Source organism: Oncorhynchus mykiss, chromosome 18 (genome assembly GCF_013265735.2).
Source record: "Oncorhynchus mykiss isolate Arlee chromosome 18, USDA_OmykA_1.1, whole genome shotgun sequence".
NCBI classification, from domain to species: Eukaryota; Metazoa; Chordata; class Actinopteri; order Salmoniformes; family Salmonidae; genus Oncorhynchus; species Oncorhynchus mykiss.
The window spans coordinates 57,996,496-58,021,747 of record NC_048582.1 but is presented as its reverse complement, the minus strand read 5'-3'; the positions used below and the strand labels follow the sequence as shown (position 1 = coordinate 58,021,747).

Below are 25,252 nucleotides of genomic sequence, written 5' to 3'. Positions count from 1 at the left end.
CCCTCTCCTTTCTCTCTCTCTCTCCCTGTCCCTCTCTTACTCAGTTCCTCTCTCTCTTTCTCTTTCTCGCTCGTTCACCCATTTTGCGATAGCCTAATTGAGGAAAGCGCCACGAGCCACTTTGAAAGACACTTGAAGCTCACCGGCAGGTTCCGTCACTCGTCCGACTGTCACACACGACACACATCAGTTCTGCAGCTCCGAAGCAGAGTGACCTTTCTGAAATACATGTAGGTACCTGAATTTATCGCGCATTCTAAATTGTACATTCTGTGGGACATTATACGCGTTGTTTAATCTCAATGGATATCCAACTATTCAACGGATTCCGCTGTTATTGAAGGTAATTATAATTATCTATGTTTGGCAATTTTTTCTGATACTATTGTTTTATTATTATTTTTCTTCAAGTAAAATACCCCCATTGCGTATGCCAGTAGGCTAAACCTTTAGTTTTTAGAATTTACTTCTTGACTCTGACATGCGTTATTGCAACTGTATCGTTAGCCTATATTTTGCAAATAACACTTTAGGCTATGCAAATAGTTTGTCTTTTTGAAACTTTTAGTTGGATGAAACACGATTTTTTTCCCTCTGTGTCATATAAATGTTCAGTGCTGGGGATGTTGGGGAGCAGTGAACTACATGTAGTGAACTACACTTGAAACAGCCTAGCTTTTGAGTCTAGAAGGCTAAATTACACATTCTGTTAACATCTGACTGTGATCTGTTCTTGCAATTTGTAATCATTTCAGATTTAGATAGGATCATACACTAAGTAGTTTTCATTGCATAGTCTAGTTTACATGTGATTGATGTCAACTAATGTGAACTAAACGTAAACAAAATAGATTAAAAGTTTTTTTTTAAATACGACATTTCCTTACGTTGACGACTTTTTGCAAATCCAATCAATTTTCAACTGTTGACTCAACGTCATCAGAATTGTTTATTTAAATGTTGAAATGACGTGGAAACAACGTTGATACAACCAGTAATTGGTAGCTTGCTAAACTAACCTACCATATTTTCAGAGTAGCTTCTCCAACTATCTAAATGTTTTTGGCAGGTAGGATACGCTCCTATTGACAGTAGAGAAAGGAATGGCCATCTCTCACTTTCCCCTTTAAACACTGTTTGAAGAGGCTACACGTCCTATCCAGGCTATTCATTATAAACAACATCACTTTCTAAGTCAAGATCCTCGAAAATGATTTCCCCTAATTCATCGGCTTCACATGCCGCCATAAAAAAAAAGTATATGCCTACAATAGGGAAACATTGAAGGTCATTTCCTATGGAGATGGGGGCGAGAATAATTTGAACAGCAAACATATGTAAGAAAAGTTGATAAGCAGCCCATCACATCCAGAGCGTTTCCATGGAGAGTTATTAAATCCCTAGGACAAAAACAAGCCATGCATATAACAGCGGCACCGCAGAAAATAATAAATACATTTATGCGCAATTGTCACATTTAATACCTACCGGAGCGTAGTGGTGAATTCATTATTACACCAACTGTATGTTAATACAACTGCCTCTGTTTATGGGCTACTTGCTCGCGCGCGCGTGCATTTCATCGCGATTTGAAATTGAAGAAGGTTAAAAAGAAATAAACAATTATATTGGGGGGCAGATAAATATCCAGCAAATCATGCAGTGTGCCTCTGGTAACATACCATTATTGTGTAGCCTACAAACTAAACCAACTCTGTAAGAGCGGACACATTCAGGTCTCATTCGGGTTCTCACATTTACTTCTCATAATAACAATGGATACACTCCACACATGCTCACACAGTTAGGCTACATTTGGTTCCCATATTAGTATTAGTAAATTATAGATGTGTAGTATTAGCATAATGTTGCCCAGAGAAACTACCCACTGGGCACAGACGTCAATTCAACGTCTATTCCATGTTGAGTCAACTTAATTTAATTGAAATGACGTGGAAACAACGCTGATTCAGCCAGTGTGTGCCCTGTAGGTAGGTAGGTGGCCGTTGGATCCATGCAGTGTGTGTGTGAGAAAGATGAGAGAGCGAGCACATGGGTTTGTCTGCCAATAGCCTACTGCAGAAGAGCGAGCTGCTTCACACGGTTGAAACTGGCTGATGACTGCATTGAATAGCATACAACTGAACTCACCGTGTATTGGTCGCTTCACCAGTTTTTCAACGGAATCCTTGTAGCATACCAGCTGGTCTGTAGCCTAATTCCGTGAACAGTCTCTGTCACTGTGGATTGCTTTGACTGATATTCCGGTTAGACCACCGATAGACTCGTTTTATTCCGTAGCTATTTGAGAAGGTCCGAAAGCGTGCAGCCAGCAGGGAACGACGGAATATGTTGCTACGTAGCTGATATGATATAGACACAATAGACCGACGACTAGTGTAAAAGAGAGAGATGAGGTGATGTTCTGACTCACTGAGACAGCGTGGACATAAATCAAGACGATGAACTCTAGTATTTTACTACCTACGGCATATCGGAATCTCAACAGGAACCAGCAGCCAGCGGATGTCAGGTCTGTCTGACTTACTTCGATTGAAAATGTACATGTTTTTATGGATATACCAGTAGGTTGCCTGAGATAAATACGATGGAGATTGGGGAGTTTATTTGTGTTGATATTCACAATTCGTCAATCATGGACGACGTGCAAATATGACAACTGACATAACGTTTGCCTCTAAAACTTTCCCCAGTCAGTGACGGGACGATTTGTTGCCGCGCGTCTTTTGTGGAATGAATAGTGCGTCAAGGCGCGCAGCATCAATCGTCTTCATATAGACACTGTCCAAGGTCCAACTGCAAACGTTCCCTAATGAACTCAAATACTCTCTTTCAAATCAAATCAAATCCAATTTTATTGGTCACATGCACATGGTTAGCAGATGTTATTGGTCACAAACACATGGTTAGCAGATGTTATTGGTCACAAACACATGGTTAGCAGATGTTATTGGTCACAAACACATGGTTAGCAGATGTTATTGGTCACATACACATGGTTAGCAGATGTTATTGGTCACATACACATGATTAGCAGATGTTATTGCAGTGTAGCGAAATGCTTATGCTTCTAAATCTGACAGTGCAGCAATATCTAACAGGTAATATCTAACAATTCCACAACAAAATCGAATGAATAGGCTCTCTCTCTCTCTCTCTCTCTCTCTCTCTCTCTCTCTCTCTCTCTCTCTCTCTCTCTCTCTTTCTTTCTCTCTCTCTCTCTCTCTCTCTCTCTCTCTGGTGTTTGTGAGCTGCATCATTAGTGTATCACTCAGTCCCACATGTGATGGACCCCCAGCAGTGTGATGGAGGCCATGTGTCAGAGGGGTGTAACACTCCTGGTAATGGGGACCACCGGCCCCCTCCTGCCAAACTGGTCCGCCTGGAGTTGAACGGTGGGGGGGGGCTCTCAGGTCCACACCAGGGCAGGACGAGACAGGGGAGCCCAGGGGTCAGAACTTCGGCCCCCAAACTCACCACACCCGTACCACAACCCAAGAACTGGCATAAAAGAGGTAAGACTGAAAAATAAGAGTGGCGGGGCGAGTGAATAGAGGGAGGAATGGGTGAATAGAGGGAGGAATGGGTGAATAGAGGGAGGAATGGGTGAATAGAGGGAGGAATGGGTGAATAGAGGGGGGAATGGGTGAATAGAGGGAGGAATGGGTGAATAGAGGGAGGTAGAGGGAGGAATGGGTGAATAGAGGGGGGAATGGGTGAATAGAGGGGGGAATGGGTGAATAGAGGGAGGAATGGGTGAATAGAGGGAGGAATGGGTGAATAGACGGGGGAATGGGTGAATAGAGGGAGGAATGGGTGAATAGAGGGAGGAATGGGTGAATAGAGGGAGGAATGGGTGAATAGAGGGAGGAATGGGTGAAGAGGGAGGAATGGGTGAATAGAGGGAGGAATGGGTGAAGAGGGAGGAATGGGTGAATAGAGGGGGGAATGGGTGAATAGAGGGAGGAATGGGTGAATAGAGGGAGGAATGGGTGAATAGAGGGAGGAATGGGTGAATAGAGGGAGGAATGGGTGAATAGAGGGAGGAATGGGTGAATAGAGGGGGGAATGGGAAAATAGAGGGAGGAATGGGTGAATAGTAGGATTGTAAAACGAGAGGAATTTTCCAGGTAAAATTCCAAATGTACCAGTAAACTACTAGAATTTTGGAAAATTTCAAGAATTCTGGGGAATTTGCATGATGCTTCAGCTTTTCATTTCCAATGCCCTCTGCTTCTATCTGGATGCTGTGAAATTATTGGTTGTGCTGTGAATCCGTCATCCCAGGAAGCCTGCTGCCTGTGCTGTGTTTGGTGGAGCACAGAGAGAGCCCGGTCCCAGCAGTGGAGCCTGAGAGGAGAGAGGAGCATGCAGAGTTTGTACTGGTCAGGAGAGACCTGCTGTTTAACCAGCTGATAGAGATGGCTTTACTGGCCCTGGGCTACTCTCACAGCTCAGCAGCACAGGCCAAAGGTACACACACATGCACACCAACACACACACTCACACACACAGACATAAATCATGGTCACAAACACACACGCACATGCACCCACACACACACACACACACACACACCTTCTCTTCCTCCAGTGTCAGTGTTTGTAACACAGTGTTTGCGTGTGTGTGTGCGTGTGTGTGTGTGTGTGCGCGTGCGCGCAAGCCTGTGTTTGTGTGTGTAGGTTCGATCCAGGTGGGTAGGTGGAACCCTGTCCCTCTGTCCTGTGTGACTGATGCTCCTGATGCCACAGTGGCTGACATGCTACAGGACCTCTACCATGTGACCACCCTCAAGATCCAGCTCACCAGGTACAGCATCATCTCTTGTGGACAGACATAAACGGTATCTTAACGTCTGTCTGCAGACTATGGGATGGGACAACTAACGAGGAACATTGTTCCGGTGCGCTGGTTTTGTGTCACTGGTTATTTGGATGAATCACAATTTCACAAGGCGCTGCATTATTTGAATTTCTGAAGAGGAGGGCACATGTGGCCCATAGACTTCCAGGAGACATGTGGAGAGAGGGGGGGTGGAGCTACCAAAGAGGTTCTGGCACTTGCAATAGATACGTATGTCATACCTCCACCCCCAGAACCTAATCGAGTAGTTTAGATTAGATTTTTGTTTCTGGGTTGCCGCGATTAGGTAGACCAGGACAAAGCTTCTGATGCTACATCTATCATCCTGCTTTCAGTGGGGGTGTGTAGTGACAGGAAATGGTTGGCGTGGAAATCTGCTTGGCTGCATTCGTGGTTCATGATATAATAATAACTCACCATTCTGAAAACACAGCAGATGTGTTGTGTGAAGTAATTAACTAATAACTACCACCAGGTGAGGCAGGCCGGCAGGCACACGCACGCACACGTGCACGCACGCACGCACGCACACACAGGCACATGCACATAGGAACACACACGCACAGAAGCATGCAGTCAGCCAAAGTCTAAATCTACCACTCCACAGGCGAGGGCCCCCACAATTTCAGACAGCTTTTTTATTCACTTGTCAAATCTACTTCTTTTCCACCCTCTCTTCTTCTCTTCTTCTCTCTCCCCTCTACCTCTCCATCCATCCACCCCCCCCCTCCCACTCTCTCTCTCTCTCTCTCTCTCTCTCTCTCTCTCTCTCTCTCTCTCTCTCCCCTCTCTCTCTATCTCTCCCCCCTCTCTCTCTCTCTCCCCAATCTCTCTCTAGTTGTCCCATGTTGGAGGACCTCCCTCCAGAACAGTGGAGTCACTCCACAGTGAGAAACGCCCTGAAGGAGCTATTGAGAGACATGAACCAGAGCTCACTGGCCAAAGAGTGCCCTCTGTCCCAGGTACAACCAATGATTTATATATACACTAGATGACTGATAGGGGGCGCTGTGTTGAAGCCACAGCTTAGCTATCTTGGCACTCCCCCACCGAAAATTTTGGAAGCTACAGAAATATTTTTATTAATGTCTACACTCATTTGTGACAAATTTATTTGTCAGACACCGTAATGCATACTTTTACATTATATTACGTGACCTAAACATAAAAATAAGAAATGAAAAATACACTGCTCCAAAAAATAAAGGGAACACTAAAATAACACATTTTAGATCTGAATGAATGAAATATTCTTATTAAATACTTTTTTCTTTACATAGTTGAATGTGCTGACAACAAAATCACACAAAAATTATCAATGGAAATCAAAATTATCAACCCATGGAGGTCTGGATTTGGAGTCACACTCAAAATTAAAGTGGAAAACCACACTACAGGCTGATCCAACTTTTATGTAATGTCCTTAAAACAAGCCAAAATTAGGCTCAGTAGTGTGTGTGGCCTCCACGTGCCTGTATGACCTCCCTACAATGCCTGGGCATGCTCCTGATGATGGTCTCCTGAGGGATCTCCTCCCAGACCTGGACTAAAGCATCCGCCAACTCCTGAACAGTCTGTGGTGCAACGTGGCGTTGGTGGATGGAGCGAGACATGATGTCCCAGATGTGCTCAATTGGGTTCAGGTCTTGGGAACGGGCGGGCCAGTACATAGCATCAATGCCTTCCTCTTGCAGGAACTGCTGACACACTCCCAGCCACATGAGGTCTAGCATTGTCTTGCATTAGGAGGAACCCAGGGCCAACAGCACCAGCATATGGTCTCACAAGGGGTCTGAGGATCTCATCTCGGTACCTAATGGCAGTCAGGATACCTCTGGCGAGCACATGGAGGGCTGTGCGGCCCCCCAAAGAAATGCCATCCCACGACTGACCCACCGCCAAACCGGTCATGCTGGAGGATGTTGCAGGCAGCAGAACGTTCTCCACGGCGTCTCCAGACTCTGTCACGTCTGTCACATGTGCTCAGTGTGAACCTGTTTTCATCTGTGAAGAGCACAGGGCGCCAGTGGCGAATTTGCCAATCTTGGTTTTCTCTGGCAAATGCCAAACGTCCTGCACGGTGTTGGGCTGTAAGCACAACCCCCACCTGTGGACGTCGGGCCCTCATACCACCCTCATGGAGTCTGTTTCTGACAGTTTGAGCAGACACATGCACATTTGTGGCCTGCTGGAGGTCATTTTGCAGGGCTCTGGCAGTGCTCCTCCTTGCACAAAGACGGAGGTAGCGGTCCTGCTGCTGGGTTGTTGCCCTCCTACGGCCTCCTCCACGTCTCCTGATGCACTGGCCTGTCTCCTGGTAGCGCCTCCATGCTCTGGACACTACGCTGACAGACACAGCAAACCTTCTTGCCACAGTTGGCATTGATGTTACATCCTGGATGAGCTGCACTACCTGAGCCACTTGTGTGGGTTGTAGACTCCGTCTCATGCTACCACTAGAGTGAAAGCACCGCCAGCATTCAAAAGTGACCAAAACATCAGCCAGGAAGCATAGAAACTGAGAAGTGGTCTGTGGTCACCACCTGCAGAACCACTCCTTTATTGGGGGTGTCTTGCTAATTGCCTATAATTTCCACCTGTTGTCTATTCCATTTACACAACAGCATGTGAAATGTATTGTCAATCAGTGTTGCTTCCTAAGTGCACAAACACGTACACACACGCACGCACACACACACACACACACACACACACACACACACACACACACACACACACAGGCATAAACACATACATACACACACTCACGCACGCACAAACACGTACACATACACACACACACACACACACAAACACACACACACACACACAAACAGGCCTAAACACGTGCACGGATTGCTGAGACAAATAAGGTTTGCGGGCAGAGAGAGATATAAGGGATGTTTATCTTTTAATAGGGATAGGCGTCCCGTCAACGTGGCAGTTGTAAATCATGCAGCGCTGTGTGTCACGATCGCAGATGTCAGAGAAACAACAAATGTGGGTACATATAAGTGTCTTATATCGGCTGAAAGCTTAAATTCTTGTTAATATAACTGCACTGTCCAATTTACACTAGCTATTACTGCGAAAAAATGCCATGCCATTGTTTGAGGAGAGCTCCTAACAACAAAACACTTTTTTCCCTGCGACAAGTTTGATAAATTCACCTCTGAAGGTGAAATGTGTACTTACATTCTGAAATCTTGCTCTGATTTATCATCCCAAGGGTCCCAGAGATAACATGAAGTGTCGTTTTGTTAGATAAAATCCTTTTTCATATCCTAAAAATGTCCATATAGCATGATCCATTTTGTATTTCCACACGTTCAATTTGCAAAGAAAGGATTCTGTGAAAATCTAACCCTAATGTTGTTTCAACCAGTCAAATCACATTCATATTTATTCCTCAGAGATCCTAGAATGTAACCAGACTTACCTATATCATTACGAGTGTAGTATATTCTATAGGACACCATTTCAAAGATGGTGGTAGAATTTTTATTTTTTATATGGTTGATTTTTTCTTTATATTTTCTTCTTTTTTTATTTATTTTACCTTTATTTAACAAGGCAAGTCCGTTAAGAACAAATTCTTATTTTCAATGACGGCCTAGGAACAGTGGGTTAACTGCCTGTTCAGGGGCAGAACGACAGATTTGTACCTTGTCACCTTCCGGTTACTAGTCCACCGCTCTAACCACTAGGCTACCCTGCCGCCCCTTCTACCAGATCTATTGTGTTATATTATTCTACATTCAATTCACATTTCCACAAATTCAAAGTGTTTCCTTTCAAATGGTACCAAGAATATGCATATCCTTGCTTCAGGGCCTGAGCTATAGGCAGTTAGATTTGGGTATGTCATTTTAGGCTCTGCTGGCACATACTATACCACTGTACCCTTCTGCTACTGTCTGTCTCTTCCTAGTCAATCTCTGTCTTTCTCTTTCTTTCTGTGTGTGTTTCTCCTACTTGTTGCATGCCCAGCCTTTAGCTCAGCAGGCTAAAACAGCCTTGTAACAGGCAGGCAGGTGACCCAAGTTTGAACCCAGTCGGCCACACATGCACAGCATCTAACTCACACACTGAATTGCTTTCCACACACACACACACACACACACACACACACACACACACACACACACACTTGTTACTGTGAAGGAACACAGTGTAGAGGCACCTGCTGTTGGAGAACAGATGGATGTGTGTTGTGAATATTTATAACAATCAAAATAGTCTGTCTGTTACTCACCCTGAGAGCAACAACTACAGCCTCAGTCTAATAAACATACATTCTCTCTCTCTTTATTTTTATGTTTGCTCCCCCTCCCCTCTTTCTAGCTCATTCTCTCCCTCCAACTGTCTCCCTCTCTCTTTCTCTCTCTCTGACTCTGCCCCCCCCCTCTCTTAATTCAATGGGCTTTATTGGCATGGGAAACATATGTTTACATTGCCAAAGGAAGTGGAATAAAGAAAAGTTTCTCTCTCTCTCTCTCTCTCTTTCTCTCTCTTTCTCAGATTAGAATAAATATGAAGTGATTAAAGGTGTAATCAGATGTTAAAATGACACAGGATTGTCTTGAGGGATTAACTTCAGCATCCATTTCTTAAATGACTGATGCCACCTAGATGAGGTAGCATACACACACACTCATCTGTCTTTGTGAAAGAGTTTACCTGCGGGTGTGTTTTAATAACCCCGGTCTGAATCTGTTATCATCAAACATTCTATGTTCAGCTGAGACACACACACACCCAGGGAGAGAAATGGAGTCTGTTAAAACTAAGACAAAATGAGAGACAGAGCGATTATTTCAAATGTGAATTGTTACTTATTTGTCGCTTTTTTTGAAACTGATGTATAATAATTTATTTCTGACTTCAAGTGCAATTATTGCCCAGTTCTTGAGCTCTGTTGCCAAAAGGAAAATAGACTGGGCCTCAGGCTAGCGTATGTACAGTATATAACATGCTTTCTATTTAATAGACTGGGCCTCAGGCTAGTGTATGTACAGTATATAACATGCATTCTATTTAATAGACTGGCCCTCAGGCTAGCGTATGTACAGTATATAACATGCATTCTATTTAATAGACTGGGCCTCAGGCTAGCGTATGTACAGTATATAACATGCTTTCTATTTAATAGACTGGGCCTCAGGCTAGTGTATGTACAGTATATAACATGCATTCTATTTAATAGACTGGGCCTCAGGCTAGCGTATGTACAGTATATAACATGCATTCTATTTAATAGACTGGGCCTCAGGCTAGCGTATGTACAGTATATAACATGCATTCTATTTAATAGACTGGGCCTCAGGCTAGCGTATGTACAGTATATAACATGCTTTCTATTTAATAGACTGGGCCTCAGGCTAGCGTATGTACAGTATATAACATGCATTCTATTTAATAGACTGGGCCTCAGGCTAGCGTATGTACAGTATATAACATGCATTCTATTTAATAGACTGGGCCTCAGGCTAGCGTATGTACAGTATATAACATACATTCTATTTAATAGTACTATATGTTGCGTTGATCTGCTGTGGTTTAGTATTCATAATGCTTTTCCCTGCCACTGTTACGACTCCATCTTCTATTTTTTTGTGTCTTTTGTCCCTCTTTCTCAGAGTATGATCTCCTCCATTGTTAACAGCACCTACTATGCAAATGTGTCGGCCTCCAAGTGCCACGAGTTTGGCCATTGGTATAAGCACTTCATGAATACCAAAGGCATCATGGGTAAGACTACAGGGGGGATTAAAGGGGTAGTTCACTTATATTGATCCTCAATGCTAATGTTAGCAAATAGTAGCTTTGACTTTTTATATTTACTCCCCCTCTCATTTCTGTTTCTCTTCCTTCATCCCTCTCTCCACTATTCTTTTCCTCACTTCAGAGATTGACAGCTTCTCTGACCAATCCCAAACGAGCTCCACACACCCATCAACCAAACAATCATTCCCAGGCAGCACAGCCGAGCAGGTCTGCTCCTCACCCCTCCCCTTTCCTCACGGGGGTGCCACCCACACTTCTGGGCGTAGTTGTCTGGCCCCAAGTCTCTGCCCCCCGGGGCTGGTGACCGCCCCCCTCAGCCCCCAGCTAGTCAGCCCCCAACAGATAGTCATGGCCCAGTTCCTCAACCAGCAGTATGCAGTCAGCCATATGCTAGCCCAGCAAAGCCTGTCTGTATCTGTTTCCACCTCCCCCCAGCAGTTCCTCAACCACCCCCCTGTGGGGAGGCCTCCCCCCTCCCTGGCCCTAGCCAAGGGCCTCGACCCCCCGCCCCAGGGTGGACCACCAGGACCTGGGTCTGGGTCCCAGAGCCAGGTGTGTGGACCATCAGACATCTCATGTGAGATCTACCAGTGGGTGAGAGAGGAGCTGAAGAGAGCAGGCATCTCCCAGGCTGTGTTCGCCCGTGTGGCCTTCAACAGGACCCAGGTAGGAGACAGACAGGGAGATAGGGGTACTGTATGTGCTGTGAACTAAGGGTTAGGGAGTAATTAGGGGGTGGGGTTAGTGAAGGACAGAGTGTTATGGTGTGTGTAAACTGTGTGCTGGTGTTATCGGATTGAGTGTGTGCGCGTGTGCATGGTGATTAGCTCTTGGCATGGCCTTTGCCGCATTGTCTGTTCTGTGTGTGTGTCTCTGTGTGTGTGAATACATGTGCTGGTGAATGTGTGTGTGTGTGTGATCTGTCTGTCTGTGTGTGCGTGTGTGCCAGCTCTTCTCTGCAGTAGGAACTCATGCCAGCGGTGAAGCAGCTGCTTGGTCAGCTAGTCACTCTCCCTCAGAGAGTCTCTACCTCTCCCTATCTAATCACACTTACCCAGAAAGTCTGTACCTCTAAAATCACACTTCCCCAGAGTCCCTACCTCTCCCTCTCTAATCACTTCCCCAGAGAGTCTCTACCTCTCCTTCTCTAATCACGATTCCCCATAGTTCCTACCTCTCCCTCTCTAATCACTTCCCCAAAGAGTCTCTACCTCTCCCTCTCTAATCACGATTCCCCAGAGTCTCTACCTCTCCCTCTCTAATCACTTCCCCAGAGAGCCTCTCCCTCTCTAATCACGCTTCCCCAGAGAGTCCCTACCTCTCCCTCTCTAATCACTTCCCCAGAGGGTCTCTACCTCTACCTCTCTAATCACACTTCCACAGTCTCTACCTTTCCCTCTCTAATCACTTCCCTAGAGAGTCCCTACCTCTCCCTCTCTAATCACTTCACCAGAGTCTCTACTTCTCCCTCTCTAATCACACCTCCCGAGAGTCTTTACCTCTCCTTCTCTAATCACACTTCCCCAGAGTCTCTACCTCTACCTCTCTAATCACACTTCCCCAGAGTCTCTACCTCTACCTCTCTAATCACACTTCCCCAGAGTCTCTACCTCTACCTCTCTAATCACACTTCCCCAGAGTCTCTACCTCTACCTCTCTAATCACACTTCCCCAGAGTCTCTACCTCTACCTCTCTAATCACACTTCCCCAGAGAGTCTCTACCTCTCAAATCTCACTTCCCGAGTCTCTACCTCTCCCTCTCTAATCACACTTCCCCAGAGAGTCTCTACCCCTACCTCTCTAATCACGCTTCCCCAGAGAGTCCCTACCTCTCCCTCTCTAATCACACATCCACAGAGAGTCCCTACCTCTCCCTCTCTAATCACTTCCCAAGAGAGTCTCTACCTCTCTAATCACGATTCCCCAGAGTCTTTACCGCTCTAATCACACTTCCCCAGAGAGTCTCCACCTCTCCCTCTCTAATCACACTTCCCCAGAGAGTCTCTACCTCTAACTCTCTAATCACACTTCCCCAGAGTCTCTACCTCTACCTCTCGAATCTCACTTTCCGAGTCCCTACCTCTCCCTCTCTAATCACACATCCACAGAGAGTCCCTACCTCTCCCTCTCTAATCACTTCCCAAGAGAGTCTCTACCTCTCTAATCACGATTCCCCAGAGTCTTTACCGCTCTAATCACACTTCCCCAGAGAGTCTCTACCTCTACCTCTCTAATCACACTTCCCCGGAGAGTCTCTCCATCTCTAATCACACTTTCCCAGAGAGTCTCTATCTCTCTAATCACAATTCCAAAGAGTCTCTACCTCTCCCTCTCTAATCACACTTCTCCATAGAGTCTCTACCTCTCTAATCACAATTCTCCAGAGTCTTTACCTCTCCCTCTCTAATCACACTTCCCCATTGTCTCTACCTCTCCCTCTCTAATCACACATCCACAGAGAGTCCCTACCTCTCCCTCTCTAATCACTTCCCCAGAGAGTCTCTACCTCTACCTCTCTAATCACAATTCCCCAGAGTCTTTACCTCTCTAATCACACTTCCTCATAGTCTCTATCATTCTAATCACAATTATCCTGAGTCTCTACCTCTCCCTCTCTAATCACACCTCCCCAGAGAGTCTTTACCTCTCTATTCAAACTTCCCAAGATTCTCTACCTCTCCATCTCTAACCACACTTCCCCAGAGAGTCTCTACCTTTCCCTCTCTAATCACACGTCCTCAGAGTTTCTACCTCTCTATTCACACTTCCCCATAGTCTCTACCTCTCCCTCTCTAATCACACTTCCACAGTCTCTCCCTCTCCCTCTGTTTCTCTCCATCCCTCCATTATGCTTTCTCATCTCTCTATCACTCTCTATCCATCTCTCTACATCTACTTCTCTCTATATCTTCTTTTCTCTGTCCATCACTTACTATCTTCCTTTCTTTTTAGATTTCCTATATGTATTTCCACCTTTTCTCTGTATCCAACTTCATGACGTCTCCATTTGACAGGTCTATCCCTTGTTTTTCTCATTTCATTTAAATCTTTCTCCTTTCCCCATTTCATACCTTTCTCGCTCCCTCCCTCCCTTCCTTCCTCCCCCCCTCCCTCCCTCTGTCTATCCTGTCTGCTCCTGCAGTTAGAAGGCACTCACATTAATGGCTTCGAGAGAGACCTAGCCCACTGTTACTATTACCGTCATTATCACCAGCATCATCATGGGTGTCATTATAATGATCAAAGGCCGCAATTATAGCCACCTGCCCCGCATTTCTCTGTCGCTGTGACAACTGGGCTCTTCGAACAGGTAAAAGGGAGTGGGGCTGAGGAAGGAATGTCTCACCTGGGCAAGGTGCCAAGGAGTAGAGTGGATGGGGCTTGGAGTGTAAAGACCTTATTGGAGTGTGAAGGCTTAATAGCTAGGGTGTGTGTGTGTGAGGAGTGAGGGGGGTCTACATTAGAGGGGTATAGTCCTAACAAAATTACATATATTTTGGGTGGGAGGGAGAGCAGAGCAACCCCCTATTAGAGTCCCATTGTATGGAAGAGTGAGTGACTGCTGTACGAGCTGGAGCTGACAGATAACAACTTAATAAGGGACTAATCCGTTTATTAGCAGTGCTTTAGAAGGTGTCTGGAGTTGGTCATCTGCTATGTTGACTCCAGCACTGTAAAGGGAAAAACACTACCTGTGAGGACGTGTGCTGTCTGGGTGGGTGTGAGTCTCTATGTTCAGAGGCTATCCTAGTCTAGACTAATGGCCTTCAGCCAGTTTTAGTATGAAACTTGCAGGTTGACGTTTATTAGCTTTTTTAATGTTAGAGTTAGACATTAGGGTTAGCAGTGTGGTTAAGGTTAGAGTTAAGATTAGGGTTAGGTTTCAAATCAGGCTTTATGACATTGTGGCTGTGCCAGCTATTGACCACTCTACAGAGCTTCCTGCAGAACAACATTTATAACCAAAATGCTAACCTGCACAAAACTTTCCATTAGGGTTTTGTTTGATGGTGTTAATAATGTATCTTTATCATTGTCTATAAGTTTCTCTTGGCCTGGTCAACATTACAGGGCTGCAACCCTGGAAGTCTAACTTGCCAAGTGTGACACACTCTCATTCATTTAAATCAGGGGTCTTCATCTTTCTCTTGCCCAGGAGCCCCCACCCAGGTTGATAAAGTGATTCATTCTTTGCCTGGCTACACAAACTCCTTGCTCCAGCCAAACTCTACAACATGCCCATGGACATGAGTTTATTCTCCACAATGAGTTTGGATCTGAGTACCTCCCAACAATTTCTAGAATGGAAATCCATCCTAGACCGTCTGATTGGTCCCAGAAACTGATGGGTTGGGCCAGAGCCAGAACACACGTGGGTAAAGCGGCGTGGAGAAAAATTGTCATTGGCTGATTGATACTCTGATTAGACCAATCGCTGATGGCTTTGGTTTGTACAGTGCCCCTCGTCACCACAAATTACTTCAATGATGGCAATCCCAACCTGAAGTATGTAGCGAACGACAGAGCTGCGGAATAATTCAGTTTGAGTCGTCAGGCAAATTCCTGCTCTGCTCATGCTGACAACAGTTGCATGTCCAGTGTAGCAGCTGTTTTCACGACGTAGTGATTCTATTTCCATGGTGTGTATCTTGTCTTCATGTGTCTTTCTATCCTGTGTGTCAGGGCCTGCTGTCTGAGATCCTGCGTAAGGAGGAGGATCCTAAGAGTGCGTCTCAGTCTCTCCTGGTCAACCTGCGGTCCATGCAGAGTTTCCTACAGATACCGGAAGGTGACCGCGACCGTATCTACCAGGAGGAGAGAGAGAGGAGTCTGACCACGTCGACCATTATCAACCATTCACCCAACAACACTACCACACCACGCCACACACAGGTCGGACAGACAGAGCGAGATGGAGTGTGTGTGTGTGCATGTGTGTGTGGGTTGAAGTTATATCTTGTTCATGATAGTCTAAGATGTATTCCTCTGATGTTTCAGACCAGAAAGGAAGAGGGAGACTTTGTTAAGGCTGAAGATTGGCCCTCCCAGGTTTCCATTGTATTTCCTAAAGTAAGCTCTCTCTCTCTCTCTCTCTCTCTCAAAGTGTAAATGCTTTATAGCCAAAGTGACAATGGCAACTTCTCTGCTAATCAAACTGAAATCAGAACAGAAGTATCTTTACTAATCAAACGATACAGCTGTTTTAGTAACCACATCAACGCCTCTCTCCCCTCTGCAGGTGAGGCTGTCTCCAGTAGCAGTAGTAAACAGAGGGGTGAAGAGCGAGGGATGTGTTCTAGACAGAGGGGTGAAGAGCGAGGGATGTGTTCTAGACAGAGGGGTGAAGAGCGAGGGATGTGTTCTAGACAGAGGAGTGAAGAACGTGGGATGTGTTCTAGACAGAGGGGTGAAGAGCGAGGGATGTGTTCTAGACAGAGGGGTGAAGAACGTGGGATGTCTTCTAGACAGAGGGGTGAAGAGCGAGGGATGTGTTCTAGACAGAGGGGTGAAGAACGTGGGATGTGTTCTAGACAGAGGGGTGAAGAACGTGGGATGTGTTCTAGACAGAGGGGTGAAGAACGAGGGATGTGTTCTAGACAGAGGGGTGAAGAACGAGGGATGTGTTCTAGACAGAGGGGTGAAGAACGTGGGATGTGTTCTAGACAGAGGGGTAAAGAACGTGGGATGTGTTCTAGACAGAGGGGTGAAGAACGTGGGATGTGTTCTAGACAGAGGGGTGAAGAACGTGGGATGTGTTCTAGACGTCAACAGTTCTATCTATGAGGAGATCCAACAGGAGATGAAGAGAGCCAAGGTTTCTCAGGCCATGTTTGCCAAGATGGCCGCGTCCAAGAGTCAGGTATACACAGACACGCACACACAACACACACAAGCACGTGTACACACACACACACACACACTCACACAAACACTCACACAAGCACAAAGAAAAGAGAGTATGGTACTCACTGACTGAGGGATACCTATGGAAACAATGCTAATCTTGCCCTGAAACAGAATAAAACGTTTATTACAGACTGATATTAGTAAGTGTGTAACACACACACATTTCCGCAAGGTCCTATAATATCAGATTTCGTATGTGATGTATGAATTTATGAAAACATCTTTACACAGAGCCAAGTTGGGCAGTAACCGGTTGTGTAGGAAATGATCAACTAGCAGCTGCTGTCTATGGAGAGCTCTGATCACCGCATCAGACAGTTATTGTTCTATAAATCACCAGTGTACACACACCCGCTTGCATGAATGCGCACACACCCATAAACACGCACATGTCACACACATGCGCACACACTTATACACAAACACACACACACACACTTGAACACACACCAAATGCGTGCCAACACACAGACACACTGGTTGGTTCCATTGTGCTAGTTTTCCAGGCAGAACCATCAGCTTGTTATTGTCTTTTGTTTTGGGATCATTTCCCTCTGTAGAATGGAGTGATTTCTGTCTTTCTCTCTCTGCCTTTCTTTCACTCTCTTTCTAGCTTCCCGTCTTGCCTGTTTGGCAGGCAGCACCATGGAGCTCACGTTAGTGTAGGGCTGTTTGGCAGGCAGCACCATGGAGCTCACGTTGGGCTGTTTGGCAGGCAGCACCATGTTGGAGCTCACGTTAGTGTAGGGCTGTTTGGCAGGCAGCACCATGGAGCTCACGTTAGTGTAGGGCTGTTTGGCAGGCAGCACCATGGAGCTCACGTTAGTGTAGGGCTGTTTGGCAGGCAGCACCATGTTGGAGCTCACATTAGTGTAGGGCTGTTTGGCAGGCAGCACCATGTTGGAGCTCACGTTAGTGTAGGGCTGTTTGGCAGGCAGCACCATGGAGCTCACATTAGTGTAGGGCTGTTTGGCAGGCAGCACCATGGAGCTCACGTTAGTGTAGGGCTGTTTGGCAGGCAGCACCATGTTGGAGCTCACGTTAGTGTAGGGCTGTTTGGCAGGCAGCACCATGGAGCTCACATTAGTGTAGGGCTGTTTGGCAGGCAGCACCATGGAGCTCACGTTAGTGTAGGGCTGTTTGGCAGGCAGCACCATGTTGGAGCTCACATTAGTGTAGGGCTGTTTGGCAGGCAGCACCATGTTGGAGCTCACATTAGTGTAGGGCTGTTTGGCAGGCGGCACCATGGACCTCACATTAGTGTAGGGCTGTTTGGCAGGCAGCACCATGGAGCTCACGTTAGTGTAGGGCTGTTTGGCAGGCAGCACCATGGAGCTCACGTTAGTGTAGGGCTGTTTGGCAGGCAGCACCATGGAGCTCACGTTAGTGTAGGGCTGTTTGGCAGGCAGCACCATGGAGCTCACGTTAGTGTAGGGCTGTTTGGCAGGCAGCACCATGGACCTCACATTAGTGTAGAGTTGTTTGGCAGGCAGCACCATGTTAGAGCTCTTTGTTGTATCTTCTCACTGCGTCCGCATGGCTTTGTGTGCTATTGCTGGGCTACGGCCAGGTGTTTGTGTGCCAAAGTAATTGTGTAGAGGACAAGAGCTTGGCACTGTCGCTACTTTCCCTTGCTGCCCCCTCCTCTCCCTCACTGCCTCCTCCTCTGCCTCACTGCCTCCTCCTCTCCCTCGCTGCCTCCTCCTGTACCTCTCTGCCTCCTCCTCTCCCTCACTGCCCCCTCCTCTCCCTCTCTGCCTCCTCCTCTCCCTAACTTCCTCCTCCTCTCCCTTGCTAACTCCTCCTCTCCCTTACTGCCTCCTCCTCTCCCTCGCTGCCTCCTCCTCTCCCTCGCTGCCTCCTCCTCTCCCTCGCTGCCTCCCTCGCTGCCCTCTCCTCTCCCTCGCTGCCTCCCTCGCTGCCCCCTCCTCTCCCTCGCTGCCTCCTCCTCTCCCTCGCTGCCTCCTCCTCTCCCTCGCTGCCCCCTCCTCTCCCTCGCTGCCTCCCTCGCTGCCCCCTCCTCTCCCTCGCTGCCTCCCTCGCTGCCCCCTCCTCTCCCTCGCTGCCTCTTCCTCTCCCTCGCTGCCTTCGCCGCTCCCTCGCTGCCCCCTCCTCTCCCTTGCTGCCTCTTCCTCTCCCTCGCTGCCTCCTCCGCTCCCTCGCTGCCTCCTCCTCTCCCTCGCTGCCTCCTCCTCTCCCTCGCTGCCCCCTTCTCTCCCTCGCTGCCTCTCTCGCTGCCTCCTCCTCTCCCTCGCTGCCTCCTCCTCTCCCTCGCTGCCTCCTTCGCTGCCCCCTCCTCTCCCTCGCTGCCTCCTCCTCTTCCTCGCTGCCCCCTCCTCTCCCTCGCTGCCCCCTCCTCTCCCTCGCTGCCCCCTCCTCTCTGCCTCCTCCTCTCCCTCACTGCCCCCTCCTCTCCCTCGCTGCCTCTTCCTCTCCCTCGCTGCCTCCTCCGCTCCCTCGCTGCTTCCTCCTCTCCCTCGCTGCCTCCTCCTCTCCCTTGCTGCCCCCTCCTCTCCCTCGCTGCCTCCCTCGCTGCCCCCTCCTCTCCCTCGCTGCCTCTTCCTCTTCCTTGCTGCCTCCTCCGCTCCCTCGCTGCCTGCTCCTCTCCCTCGCTGCCTCTTCCTCTCCCTCGCTGCCCCCTCCTCTCCCTCGCTGCCTCCCTCGCTGCCCCCTCCTCTCCCTCGCTGCCTCCCTCGCTGCCCCCTCCTCTCCCTCGCTGCCTCTTCCTCTCCCTCGCTGCCTTCTCCGCTCCCTCGCTGCCCCCTCCTCTCCCTTGCTGCCTCTTCCTCTCCCTCGCTGCCTCCTCCGCTCCCTCGCTGCCTCCTCCTCTCCCTCGCTGCCTCCTCCTCTCCCTCGCTGCCCCCTTCTCTCCCTCGCTGCCTCTCTCGCTGCCTCCTCCTCTCCCTCGCTGCCTCCTCCTCTCCCTCGCTGCCTCCCTCGCTGCCCCCTCCTCTCCCTCGCTGCCTCCTCCTCTTCCTCGCTGCCCCCTCCTCTCCCTCGCTGCCCCCTCCTCTCCCTCGCTGCCCCCTCCTCTCCCTCGCTGCCTCTTCCTCTCCCTCGCTGCCTCCTCCGCTCCCTCGCTGCTTCCTCCTCTCCCTCGCTGCCTCCTCCTCTCCCTTGCTGCCCCCTCCTCTCCCTCGCTGCCTCCCTCGCTGCCCCCTCCTCTCCCTCGCTGCCTCTTCCTCTCCCTTGCTGCCTCCTCCGCTCCCTCGCTGCCTGCTCCTCTCCCTCGCTGCCTCTTCCTCTCCCTCGCTGCCTCCTCCGCTCCCTCGCTGCCCCCTCCTCTCCCTCGCTGCCTCCTCCTCTCCCTCGCTGCCTCCTCGGCTCCCTCGCTGCCTCCTCCTCTCCCTCGCTGCCTCCTCCGCTCCCTCGCTGCCTCCTCCTCTCCCTCGCTGCCTCCCCCGCTCCCTCGCTGCCTCCTCCTCTCCCTCGCTGCCTCCTCCTCTCCCTCGCTGCCTCCTCCTCTCCCTCTCTGCCTCCTCCTCTCCCTCGCTGCCTCCTCCGCTCCCTCGCTGCCTGCTCCTCTCCCTCGCTGCCTCTTCCTCTCCCTCGCTGCCTCCTCCGCTCCCTCGCTGCCCCCTCCTCTCCCTCGCTGCCTCCTCCTCTCCCTCGCTGCCTCCTCTGCTCCCTCGCTGCCTCCTCCTCTCCCTCGCTGCCTCCTCTGCTCCCTCGCTGCCTCCTCCTCTCCCTCGCTGCCTCCTCCGCTCCCTCGCTGCCTCCTCCTCTCCCTCGCTGCCCCCTCCTCTCCTTCGCTGCCTCCTCCTCTCCCTCTCTGCCTCCTCCTCTCCCTCGCTGCCTCCTCCTCTCCCTCGCTGCCTCCTCCTCTCCCTCGCTGCCCCCTCCTCTCCCTCGCTGCCTCCCTCGCTGCCCTCTCCTCTCCCTCGCTGCCTCTTCCTCTCCCTCGCTGCCTCCTCTGCTCCCTCGCTGCCTCTTCCTCTCCCTCGCTGCGTCCTCTGCTCCCTCGCTGCCTCCTCCTCTCCCTCGCTGCCTCTTCCTCTCCCTCGCTGCCCCCTCCTCTCCCTCGCTGCCTCTTCCTCTCCCTCGCTGCCTCCTCCGCTCCCTCGCTGCTTCCTCCTCTCCCTCGCTGCCTCCTCCTCTCCCTCGCTGCCCCCTCCTCTCCCTCGCTGCCCCCTCCTCTCCCTCGCTGCCTCTTCCTCTCCCTCGCTGCCTCCTCCGCTCCCTCGCTGCCTCCTCCTCTCCCTCGCTGCCTCTTCCTCTCCCTCGCTGCCTCCTCCGCTCCCTCGTTGCCCCCTCCTCTCCCTCGCTGCCTCTTCCTCTCCCTCGCTGCCTCCTCCGCTCCCTCGCTGCCTCCTCCTCTCCCTCGCTGCCTCCTCCTCTCCCTCGCTGCCTCCTCCTCTCCCTCGCTGCCTCCTCCGCTCCCTCGCTGCCGCCTCCTCTCCCTCACTGCCTCCTCCTCTCCTTCGCTGCCTCCTCCTCTCCCTCTCTGCCTCCTCCTCTCCCTCTCTGCCTCCTCCTCTCCCTCTCTGCCTCCTCCTCTCCCTCGCTGCCTCCCTCTCTCCCTCGCTGCCCCCTTCTCTCCCTCGCTGCCTCCCTCGCTGCCCCCTCCTCTCCCTCTCTGCCTCCTCCTCTCCCTCTCTGCCTCCTCCTCTCCCTTGCTGCCTCCTCCTCTACCTCTCTGCCCCCTCCTCTCCCTCGCTGCCCCCACCTCTCCCTCGCTGCCTCCTCCTCTCCCTCGCTGCCTCCCTCGCTGCCTCCTCCTCTCCCTCGCTGCCTCCTCCTCTCCCTCGCTGCCCCCTCCTCTACCTCGCTGCCTCCTCCTCTCCCTCGCTGGCTCCCTCGCTGCCCCCTCCTCTCCCTCGCTTCCTCTCCCTCGCTGCCTCCTCCGCTCCCTCGCTGCCTCCTCCGCTCCCTCGCTGCCTCCACCTCTCCCTCGCTGCCTCTTCCGCTCCCTCGCTGCCTCCTCCGCTCCCTCGCTGCCCCCTCCTCTCCCTCGCTGCCTCTTCCTCTCCCTCGCTGCCTCCTCCGCTCCCTCGCTGCCCCCTCCTCTCCCTCGCTGCCTCCTCCTCTCCCTCTCTGCCTACTCCTCTCCCTCTTTCTGACTCCTCCTCTCCCTCTCTGCCTCCTCCTCTCCGTCGCTGCCTCCTCCCCCTCGCTGCCTCCCTCTCTGCCGCCTCCTCTCCCTTTCTGCCTCCTCTCCCTCGCTGCCCCCTCCTCTCCCTCGCTGCCTCCCTCGCTGCCCCCTCCTCTCCCTCGCTGCCTCCTCTCCCTCTCTGCCTCCTCCTCTCCCTCGCTGCCTCCTCCTCTCCCTCTCTGCCTCCTCCTCTCCCTCGCTGCCTCCTCCTCTCCCTCTCTGCCTCCTCCTCTCCCTCTCTGCCTCCTCCTCTCCCTCGCTGCCGCCTCCTCTCCATCTCTGCCTCCTCTCCCTCTCTGCCTCCTCCACTCCCTCGCTGCCTCCTCCTCTCCCTCTCTGCCTCCTCCTCTCCCTCGCTGCCGCCTCCTCCTCTCCCTCTCTGCCTCCTCCTCTCCCTCTCTGCCTCCTCCTCTCCTCTGTTGACTAGTCATTTGAACTGTAGTTATTTTATATTAAACATCAATAACAATGTTGTTTTCTGGTCATAAAAACAGAAGCTGTGTTTCAGTATCTTTACAAAAGATAGTATATTTTAGTATCTTACTTGAATGGGTTCTGAGAAGGTTTGTATTTCTATTCTATGGGTTCTCTGACCGGGTGCTGATGTGGGTGTGTTCTGCAGGGCTGGCTGTGTGAGCTGCTGCGCTGGAAGGAGGATCCGTCCCCGGAGAACCGAACCCTGTGGGAGAACCTGTGTATGATCCGGCGCTTCCTGAGTCTGGCCCAGATGGAACGAGATGCCATCTATGAACAGGAGAGCAACACTCTGCAACAACACTGTACAGACAGACTCACACAGCTAGTCAACAACAACACACTGGTCAGTCTACTCTGGATAGCCTACATATACACATACACGCATGGAAGCACACGCACACAACACAAACACAATTCTACAGTGGAAATGTACATGCATATATACACACTCAAATGTGTATATCATCAGCTCCCATTGGTTTGTTTGTAACTTAACATCCATCTGTCTCCACCAGCTCCAACGCCACTCCCCATTGCAACAACAACACCATCAACGAACACTGACCGCTCTGTCCCAGCTGCCCTTGCAGCCCCAGGCGGAGCCTCGCCTGCCGCCACGACAACCATCCACAGCATCACCGGCCGAGACTGAGGGGCGTAGGGGGCAACTGAGGACCTGGTGGGGAAGTAGTCAGGGTGATGGGAGGGAAGAGGATATTACTGGCAGGGGCAGTAGGGGTTGGGGCCAGGGCAGGGTTAGGGGTGTGTGTAACAATGACAAGGAAGGGGGAGAGGGACGGTGGGCGGGGGGCAGACAGACTAACGGCGAGGGCGATGGTGGGAGTGATGGCGAGGGGTTTCGGGTGTCCCGAGAGGCACAGGGGATCCTGCAGAGCTTCATCCAGGACGTTGGTCTGAACCCAGACGAGGAGGCTGTCCACACACTGTCAGCCCAGCTGGGCCTGCCCAAACACACCATCCTCAGCTTCTTCCACAGCCAGCACCACAGCTACACTCACCAGAACCATAGACAGCACTACAGTGAGATCCAACACAACCAACATCCGAGCCAGGACGACAACCACAGAGAGAATCACAACCAACACCACACGGACCAGGACCAGCTCTTCTATAATGGAGCAGGCCCAACCCAGCCTAAGAGAACTACAGGGGAGGAGTGGACCGTAGATCTCACTGGACAAATGGGGGGGGAGGGGAGGATATGGAGCGGGAAGAGGAAATAGAGGGGAAGGGGGAGGAGGACGCCATTTTGAAAGAGTTGGATGTGAGCAGTCAGACTAACGCCGTCGCCACCCTAGAGGTGGAGCAACATGATTCTAACCAATCTGAGACTGCCCAACCACATGACTGATGAATAACATGAGTCCATCCACTAGTTGTCCCCTTTAACCCAATGAGAAGGCATCAATTTTATAGACTCATCTAGCTCTTCAGAAAATAATATTAGCCTTTTCTGAAGAATTTTAGTAATGAATGATGTGGTGTTATAGGTGTTTCCCTTATTTGTAATGAAACATTTCAATTAAAGACTAACTGTGAAAATAAATGAAATTATGTAGTTATACATGTATGCAGAGTTAGTTTAAAGGCCCAGTGCAGTCAAAAACTAGATTTTCCTGTGTTTTGGATATATTTCCTCACTGAGGTTGGAATAAAACAGTGACATTGTGAAAAGTATGATAATGCCCTTTCAGTGTAAGAGCTGTTTGAACATGTTTGCCTGTTTTGGTGGGGTGGAGCTTTGGCCTGCCTGGTGACATCACCAGACGCTAAATTAGTTAATACACCAATAAGAAAGAGAGTTCCAAACCTCTCTGCCAATTAACAGCAAATTTTCAGTTTTCCCGTCCTCACTCAGACCACTCCCAGACAGTCCTAGCAAAATTTTTGCTTGAGAAATTGCTATTTGCTAATATGCTATTTTTGTTTCTTTTTGACCATTTTAACTAAAAACAACCACAGTAAGGTACTTAATTGTTACCTAGAAATTCTTTGACATTGAGATAAAAATGGCTGCATTGGACCTTTAACTGTTGAGGATCTAATTTGAAAGACATTATGCCAACAAATGCCTTGTTGTATGTGGCACTACCCATCTGTTCTATGCCTAGATCATCCTCTCGGGATTTAAAAGACATTGAAATGTGAATATTGATATTGATCCACTGTCAACAGCTGTATTATAGACACATGATACAGTATAGTGTTTTGGTTTCTTTCTCTTTTACAAAACTCTGACAACTATGCTTTCTTACATCGATCTGTCATAATGTCCACGTACTTGTCTCTTTGACTGACAGTAAAATGTAAAAGTGTCTTAAAGTCTTTGCTGATCAACATAGTTGAGGGACATCACTCAAATTTTGTATGCAAATTATTTCACTAGCAAATGTAGTGTAGGTCAATTGCCTAATTGTAGAAGAAAAGGCTAAATATGCAAAGGGTGTGTGTGTGTGTGCATTAATTCGTTCCTATCTTTGAATCTGTTTTTGTTGAAAATAAAATGTATTATTTGTTTTAAGAGTTCATTCCATTGATGCATGAGTTATATTTGAAGTGGTCGTTTTAAACAGCAATGCATTGGATGCAGAATGACATTAAAGCTGTGATTTACTATTTGTTTCATCACACATTAAACACTTATAAAATGGAGCTGCTACTGATGAGTGTTTCTGTAATATGGTACAAATCTCCTGTCTCCATGCTGAACCACAAAGTTCCTGATCAGTCAACTCTACTTTTACCAGACAGACTAAGCTAGGTAGATAGGCATGTTCTCACCTGCTCAGTTATTATTCCATTGAAAAGAAATGAACTACTGTAAAAAGTTGTTTTGATTAGAAGTCAGTCTTGTCATTTCGCAATGAATGTAACATGGGGAAATGGAAATAACATTTCACATATTAGTGACCTGTAAGATCCAAGGTCGTAGGGGGTCAGTGTTAATGGCTTGAATGGCAGCTACAGCTTACTGTAATTACAAGCAAAAGTTTTCCAATACCATGGAATCATAAAACTTCTTATCAGACATGATTGGAGGTATGTGTGTGTGTGTGTGTGTGTCTGCTCACATACAGTACAGT

The 25,252-nt window shown here is 49.4% G+C and overlaps 1 protein-coding gene across 1 annotated transcript; it reads left to right on the top strand.

The window, feature by feature from the left end:
- The first annotated feature begins 2,116 nt into the window (after positions 1-2,116).
- LOC110496867 (DNA-binding protein SATB1) lies at positions 2,117-24,821 on the top strand. The gene is made up of 12 exons (XM_036953347.1): positions 2,117-2,533; positions 3,285-3,536; positions 4,309-4,494; positions 4,704-4,830; positions 5,723-5,846; positions 10,524-10,635; positions 10,793-11,337; positions 15,356-15,565; positions 15,671-15,742; positions 15,912-16,532; positions 22,294-22,491; positions 22,664-24,821. Exons 1-12 carry the CDS (start codon positions 2,527-2,529, stop codon positions 23,390-23,392), a joined length of 3,183 nt encoding a protein of 1,060 aa, XP_036809242.1. The 5' UTR covers positions 2,117-2,526; the 3' UTR covers positions 23,393-24,821.
- Positions 24,822-25,252: the final 431 nt, after the last annotated feature.

Bases quoted from the DNA above. Each gene is read 5' to 3' on its own strand.
- LOC110496867 (XM_036953347.1), top strand. The intron at 4,495-4,703 runs GTACACACACAT...TTGTGTGTGTAG, and splicing joins CTCAGCAGCACAGGCCAAAG to GTTCGATCCAGGTGGGTAGG. The intron at 10,636-10,792 runs GTAAGACTACAG...TCCTCACTTCAG, and splicing joins GAATACCAAAGGCATCATGG to AGATTGACAGCTTCTCTGAC.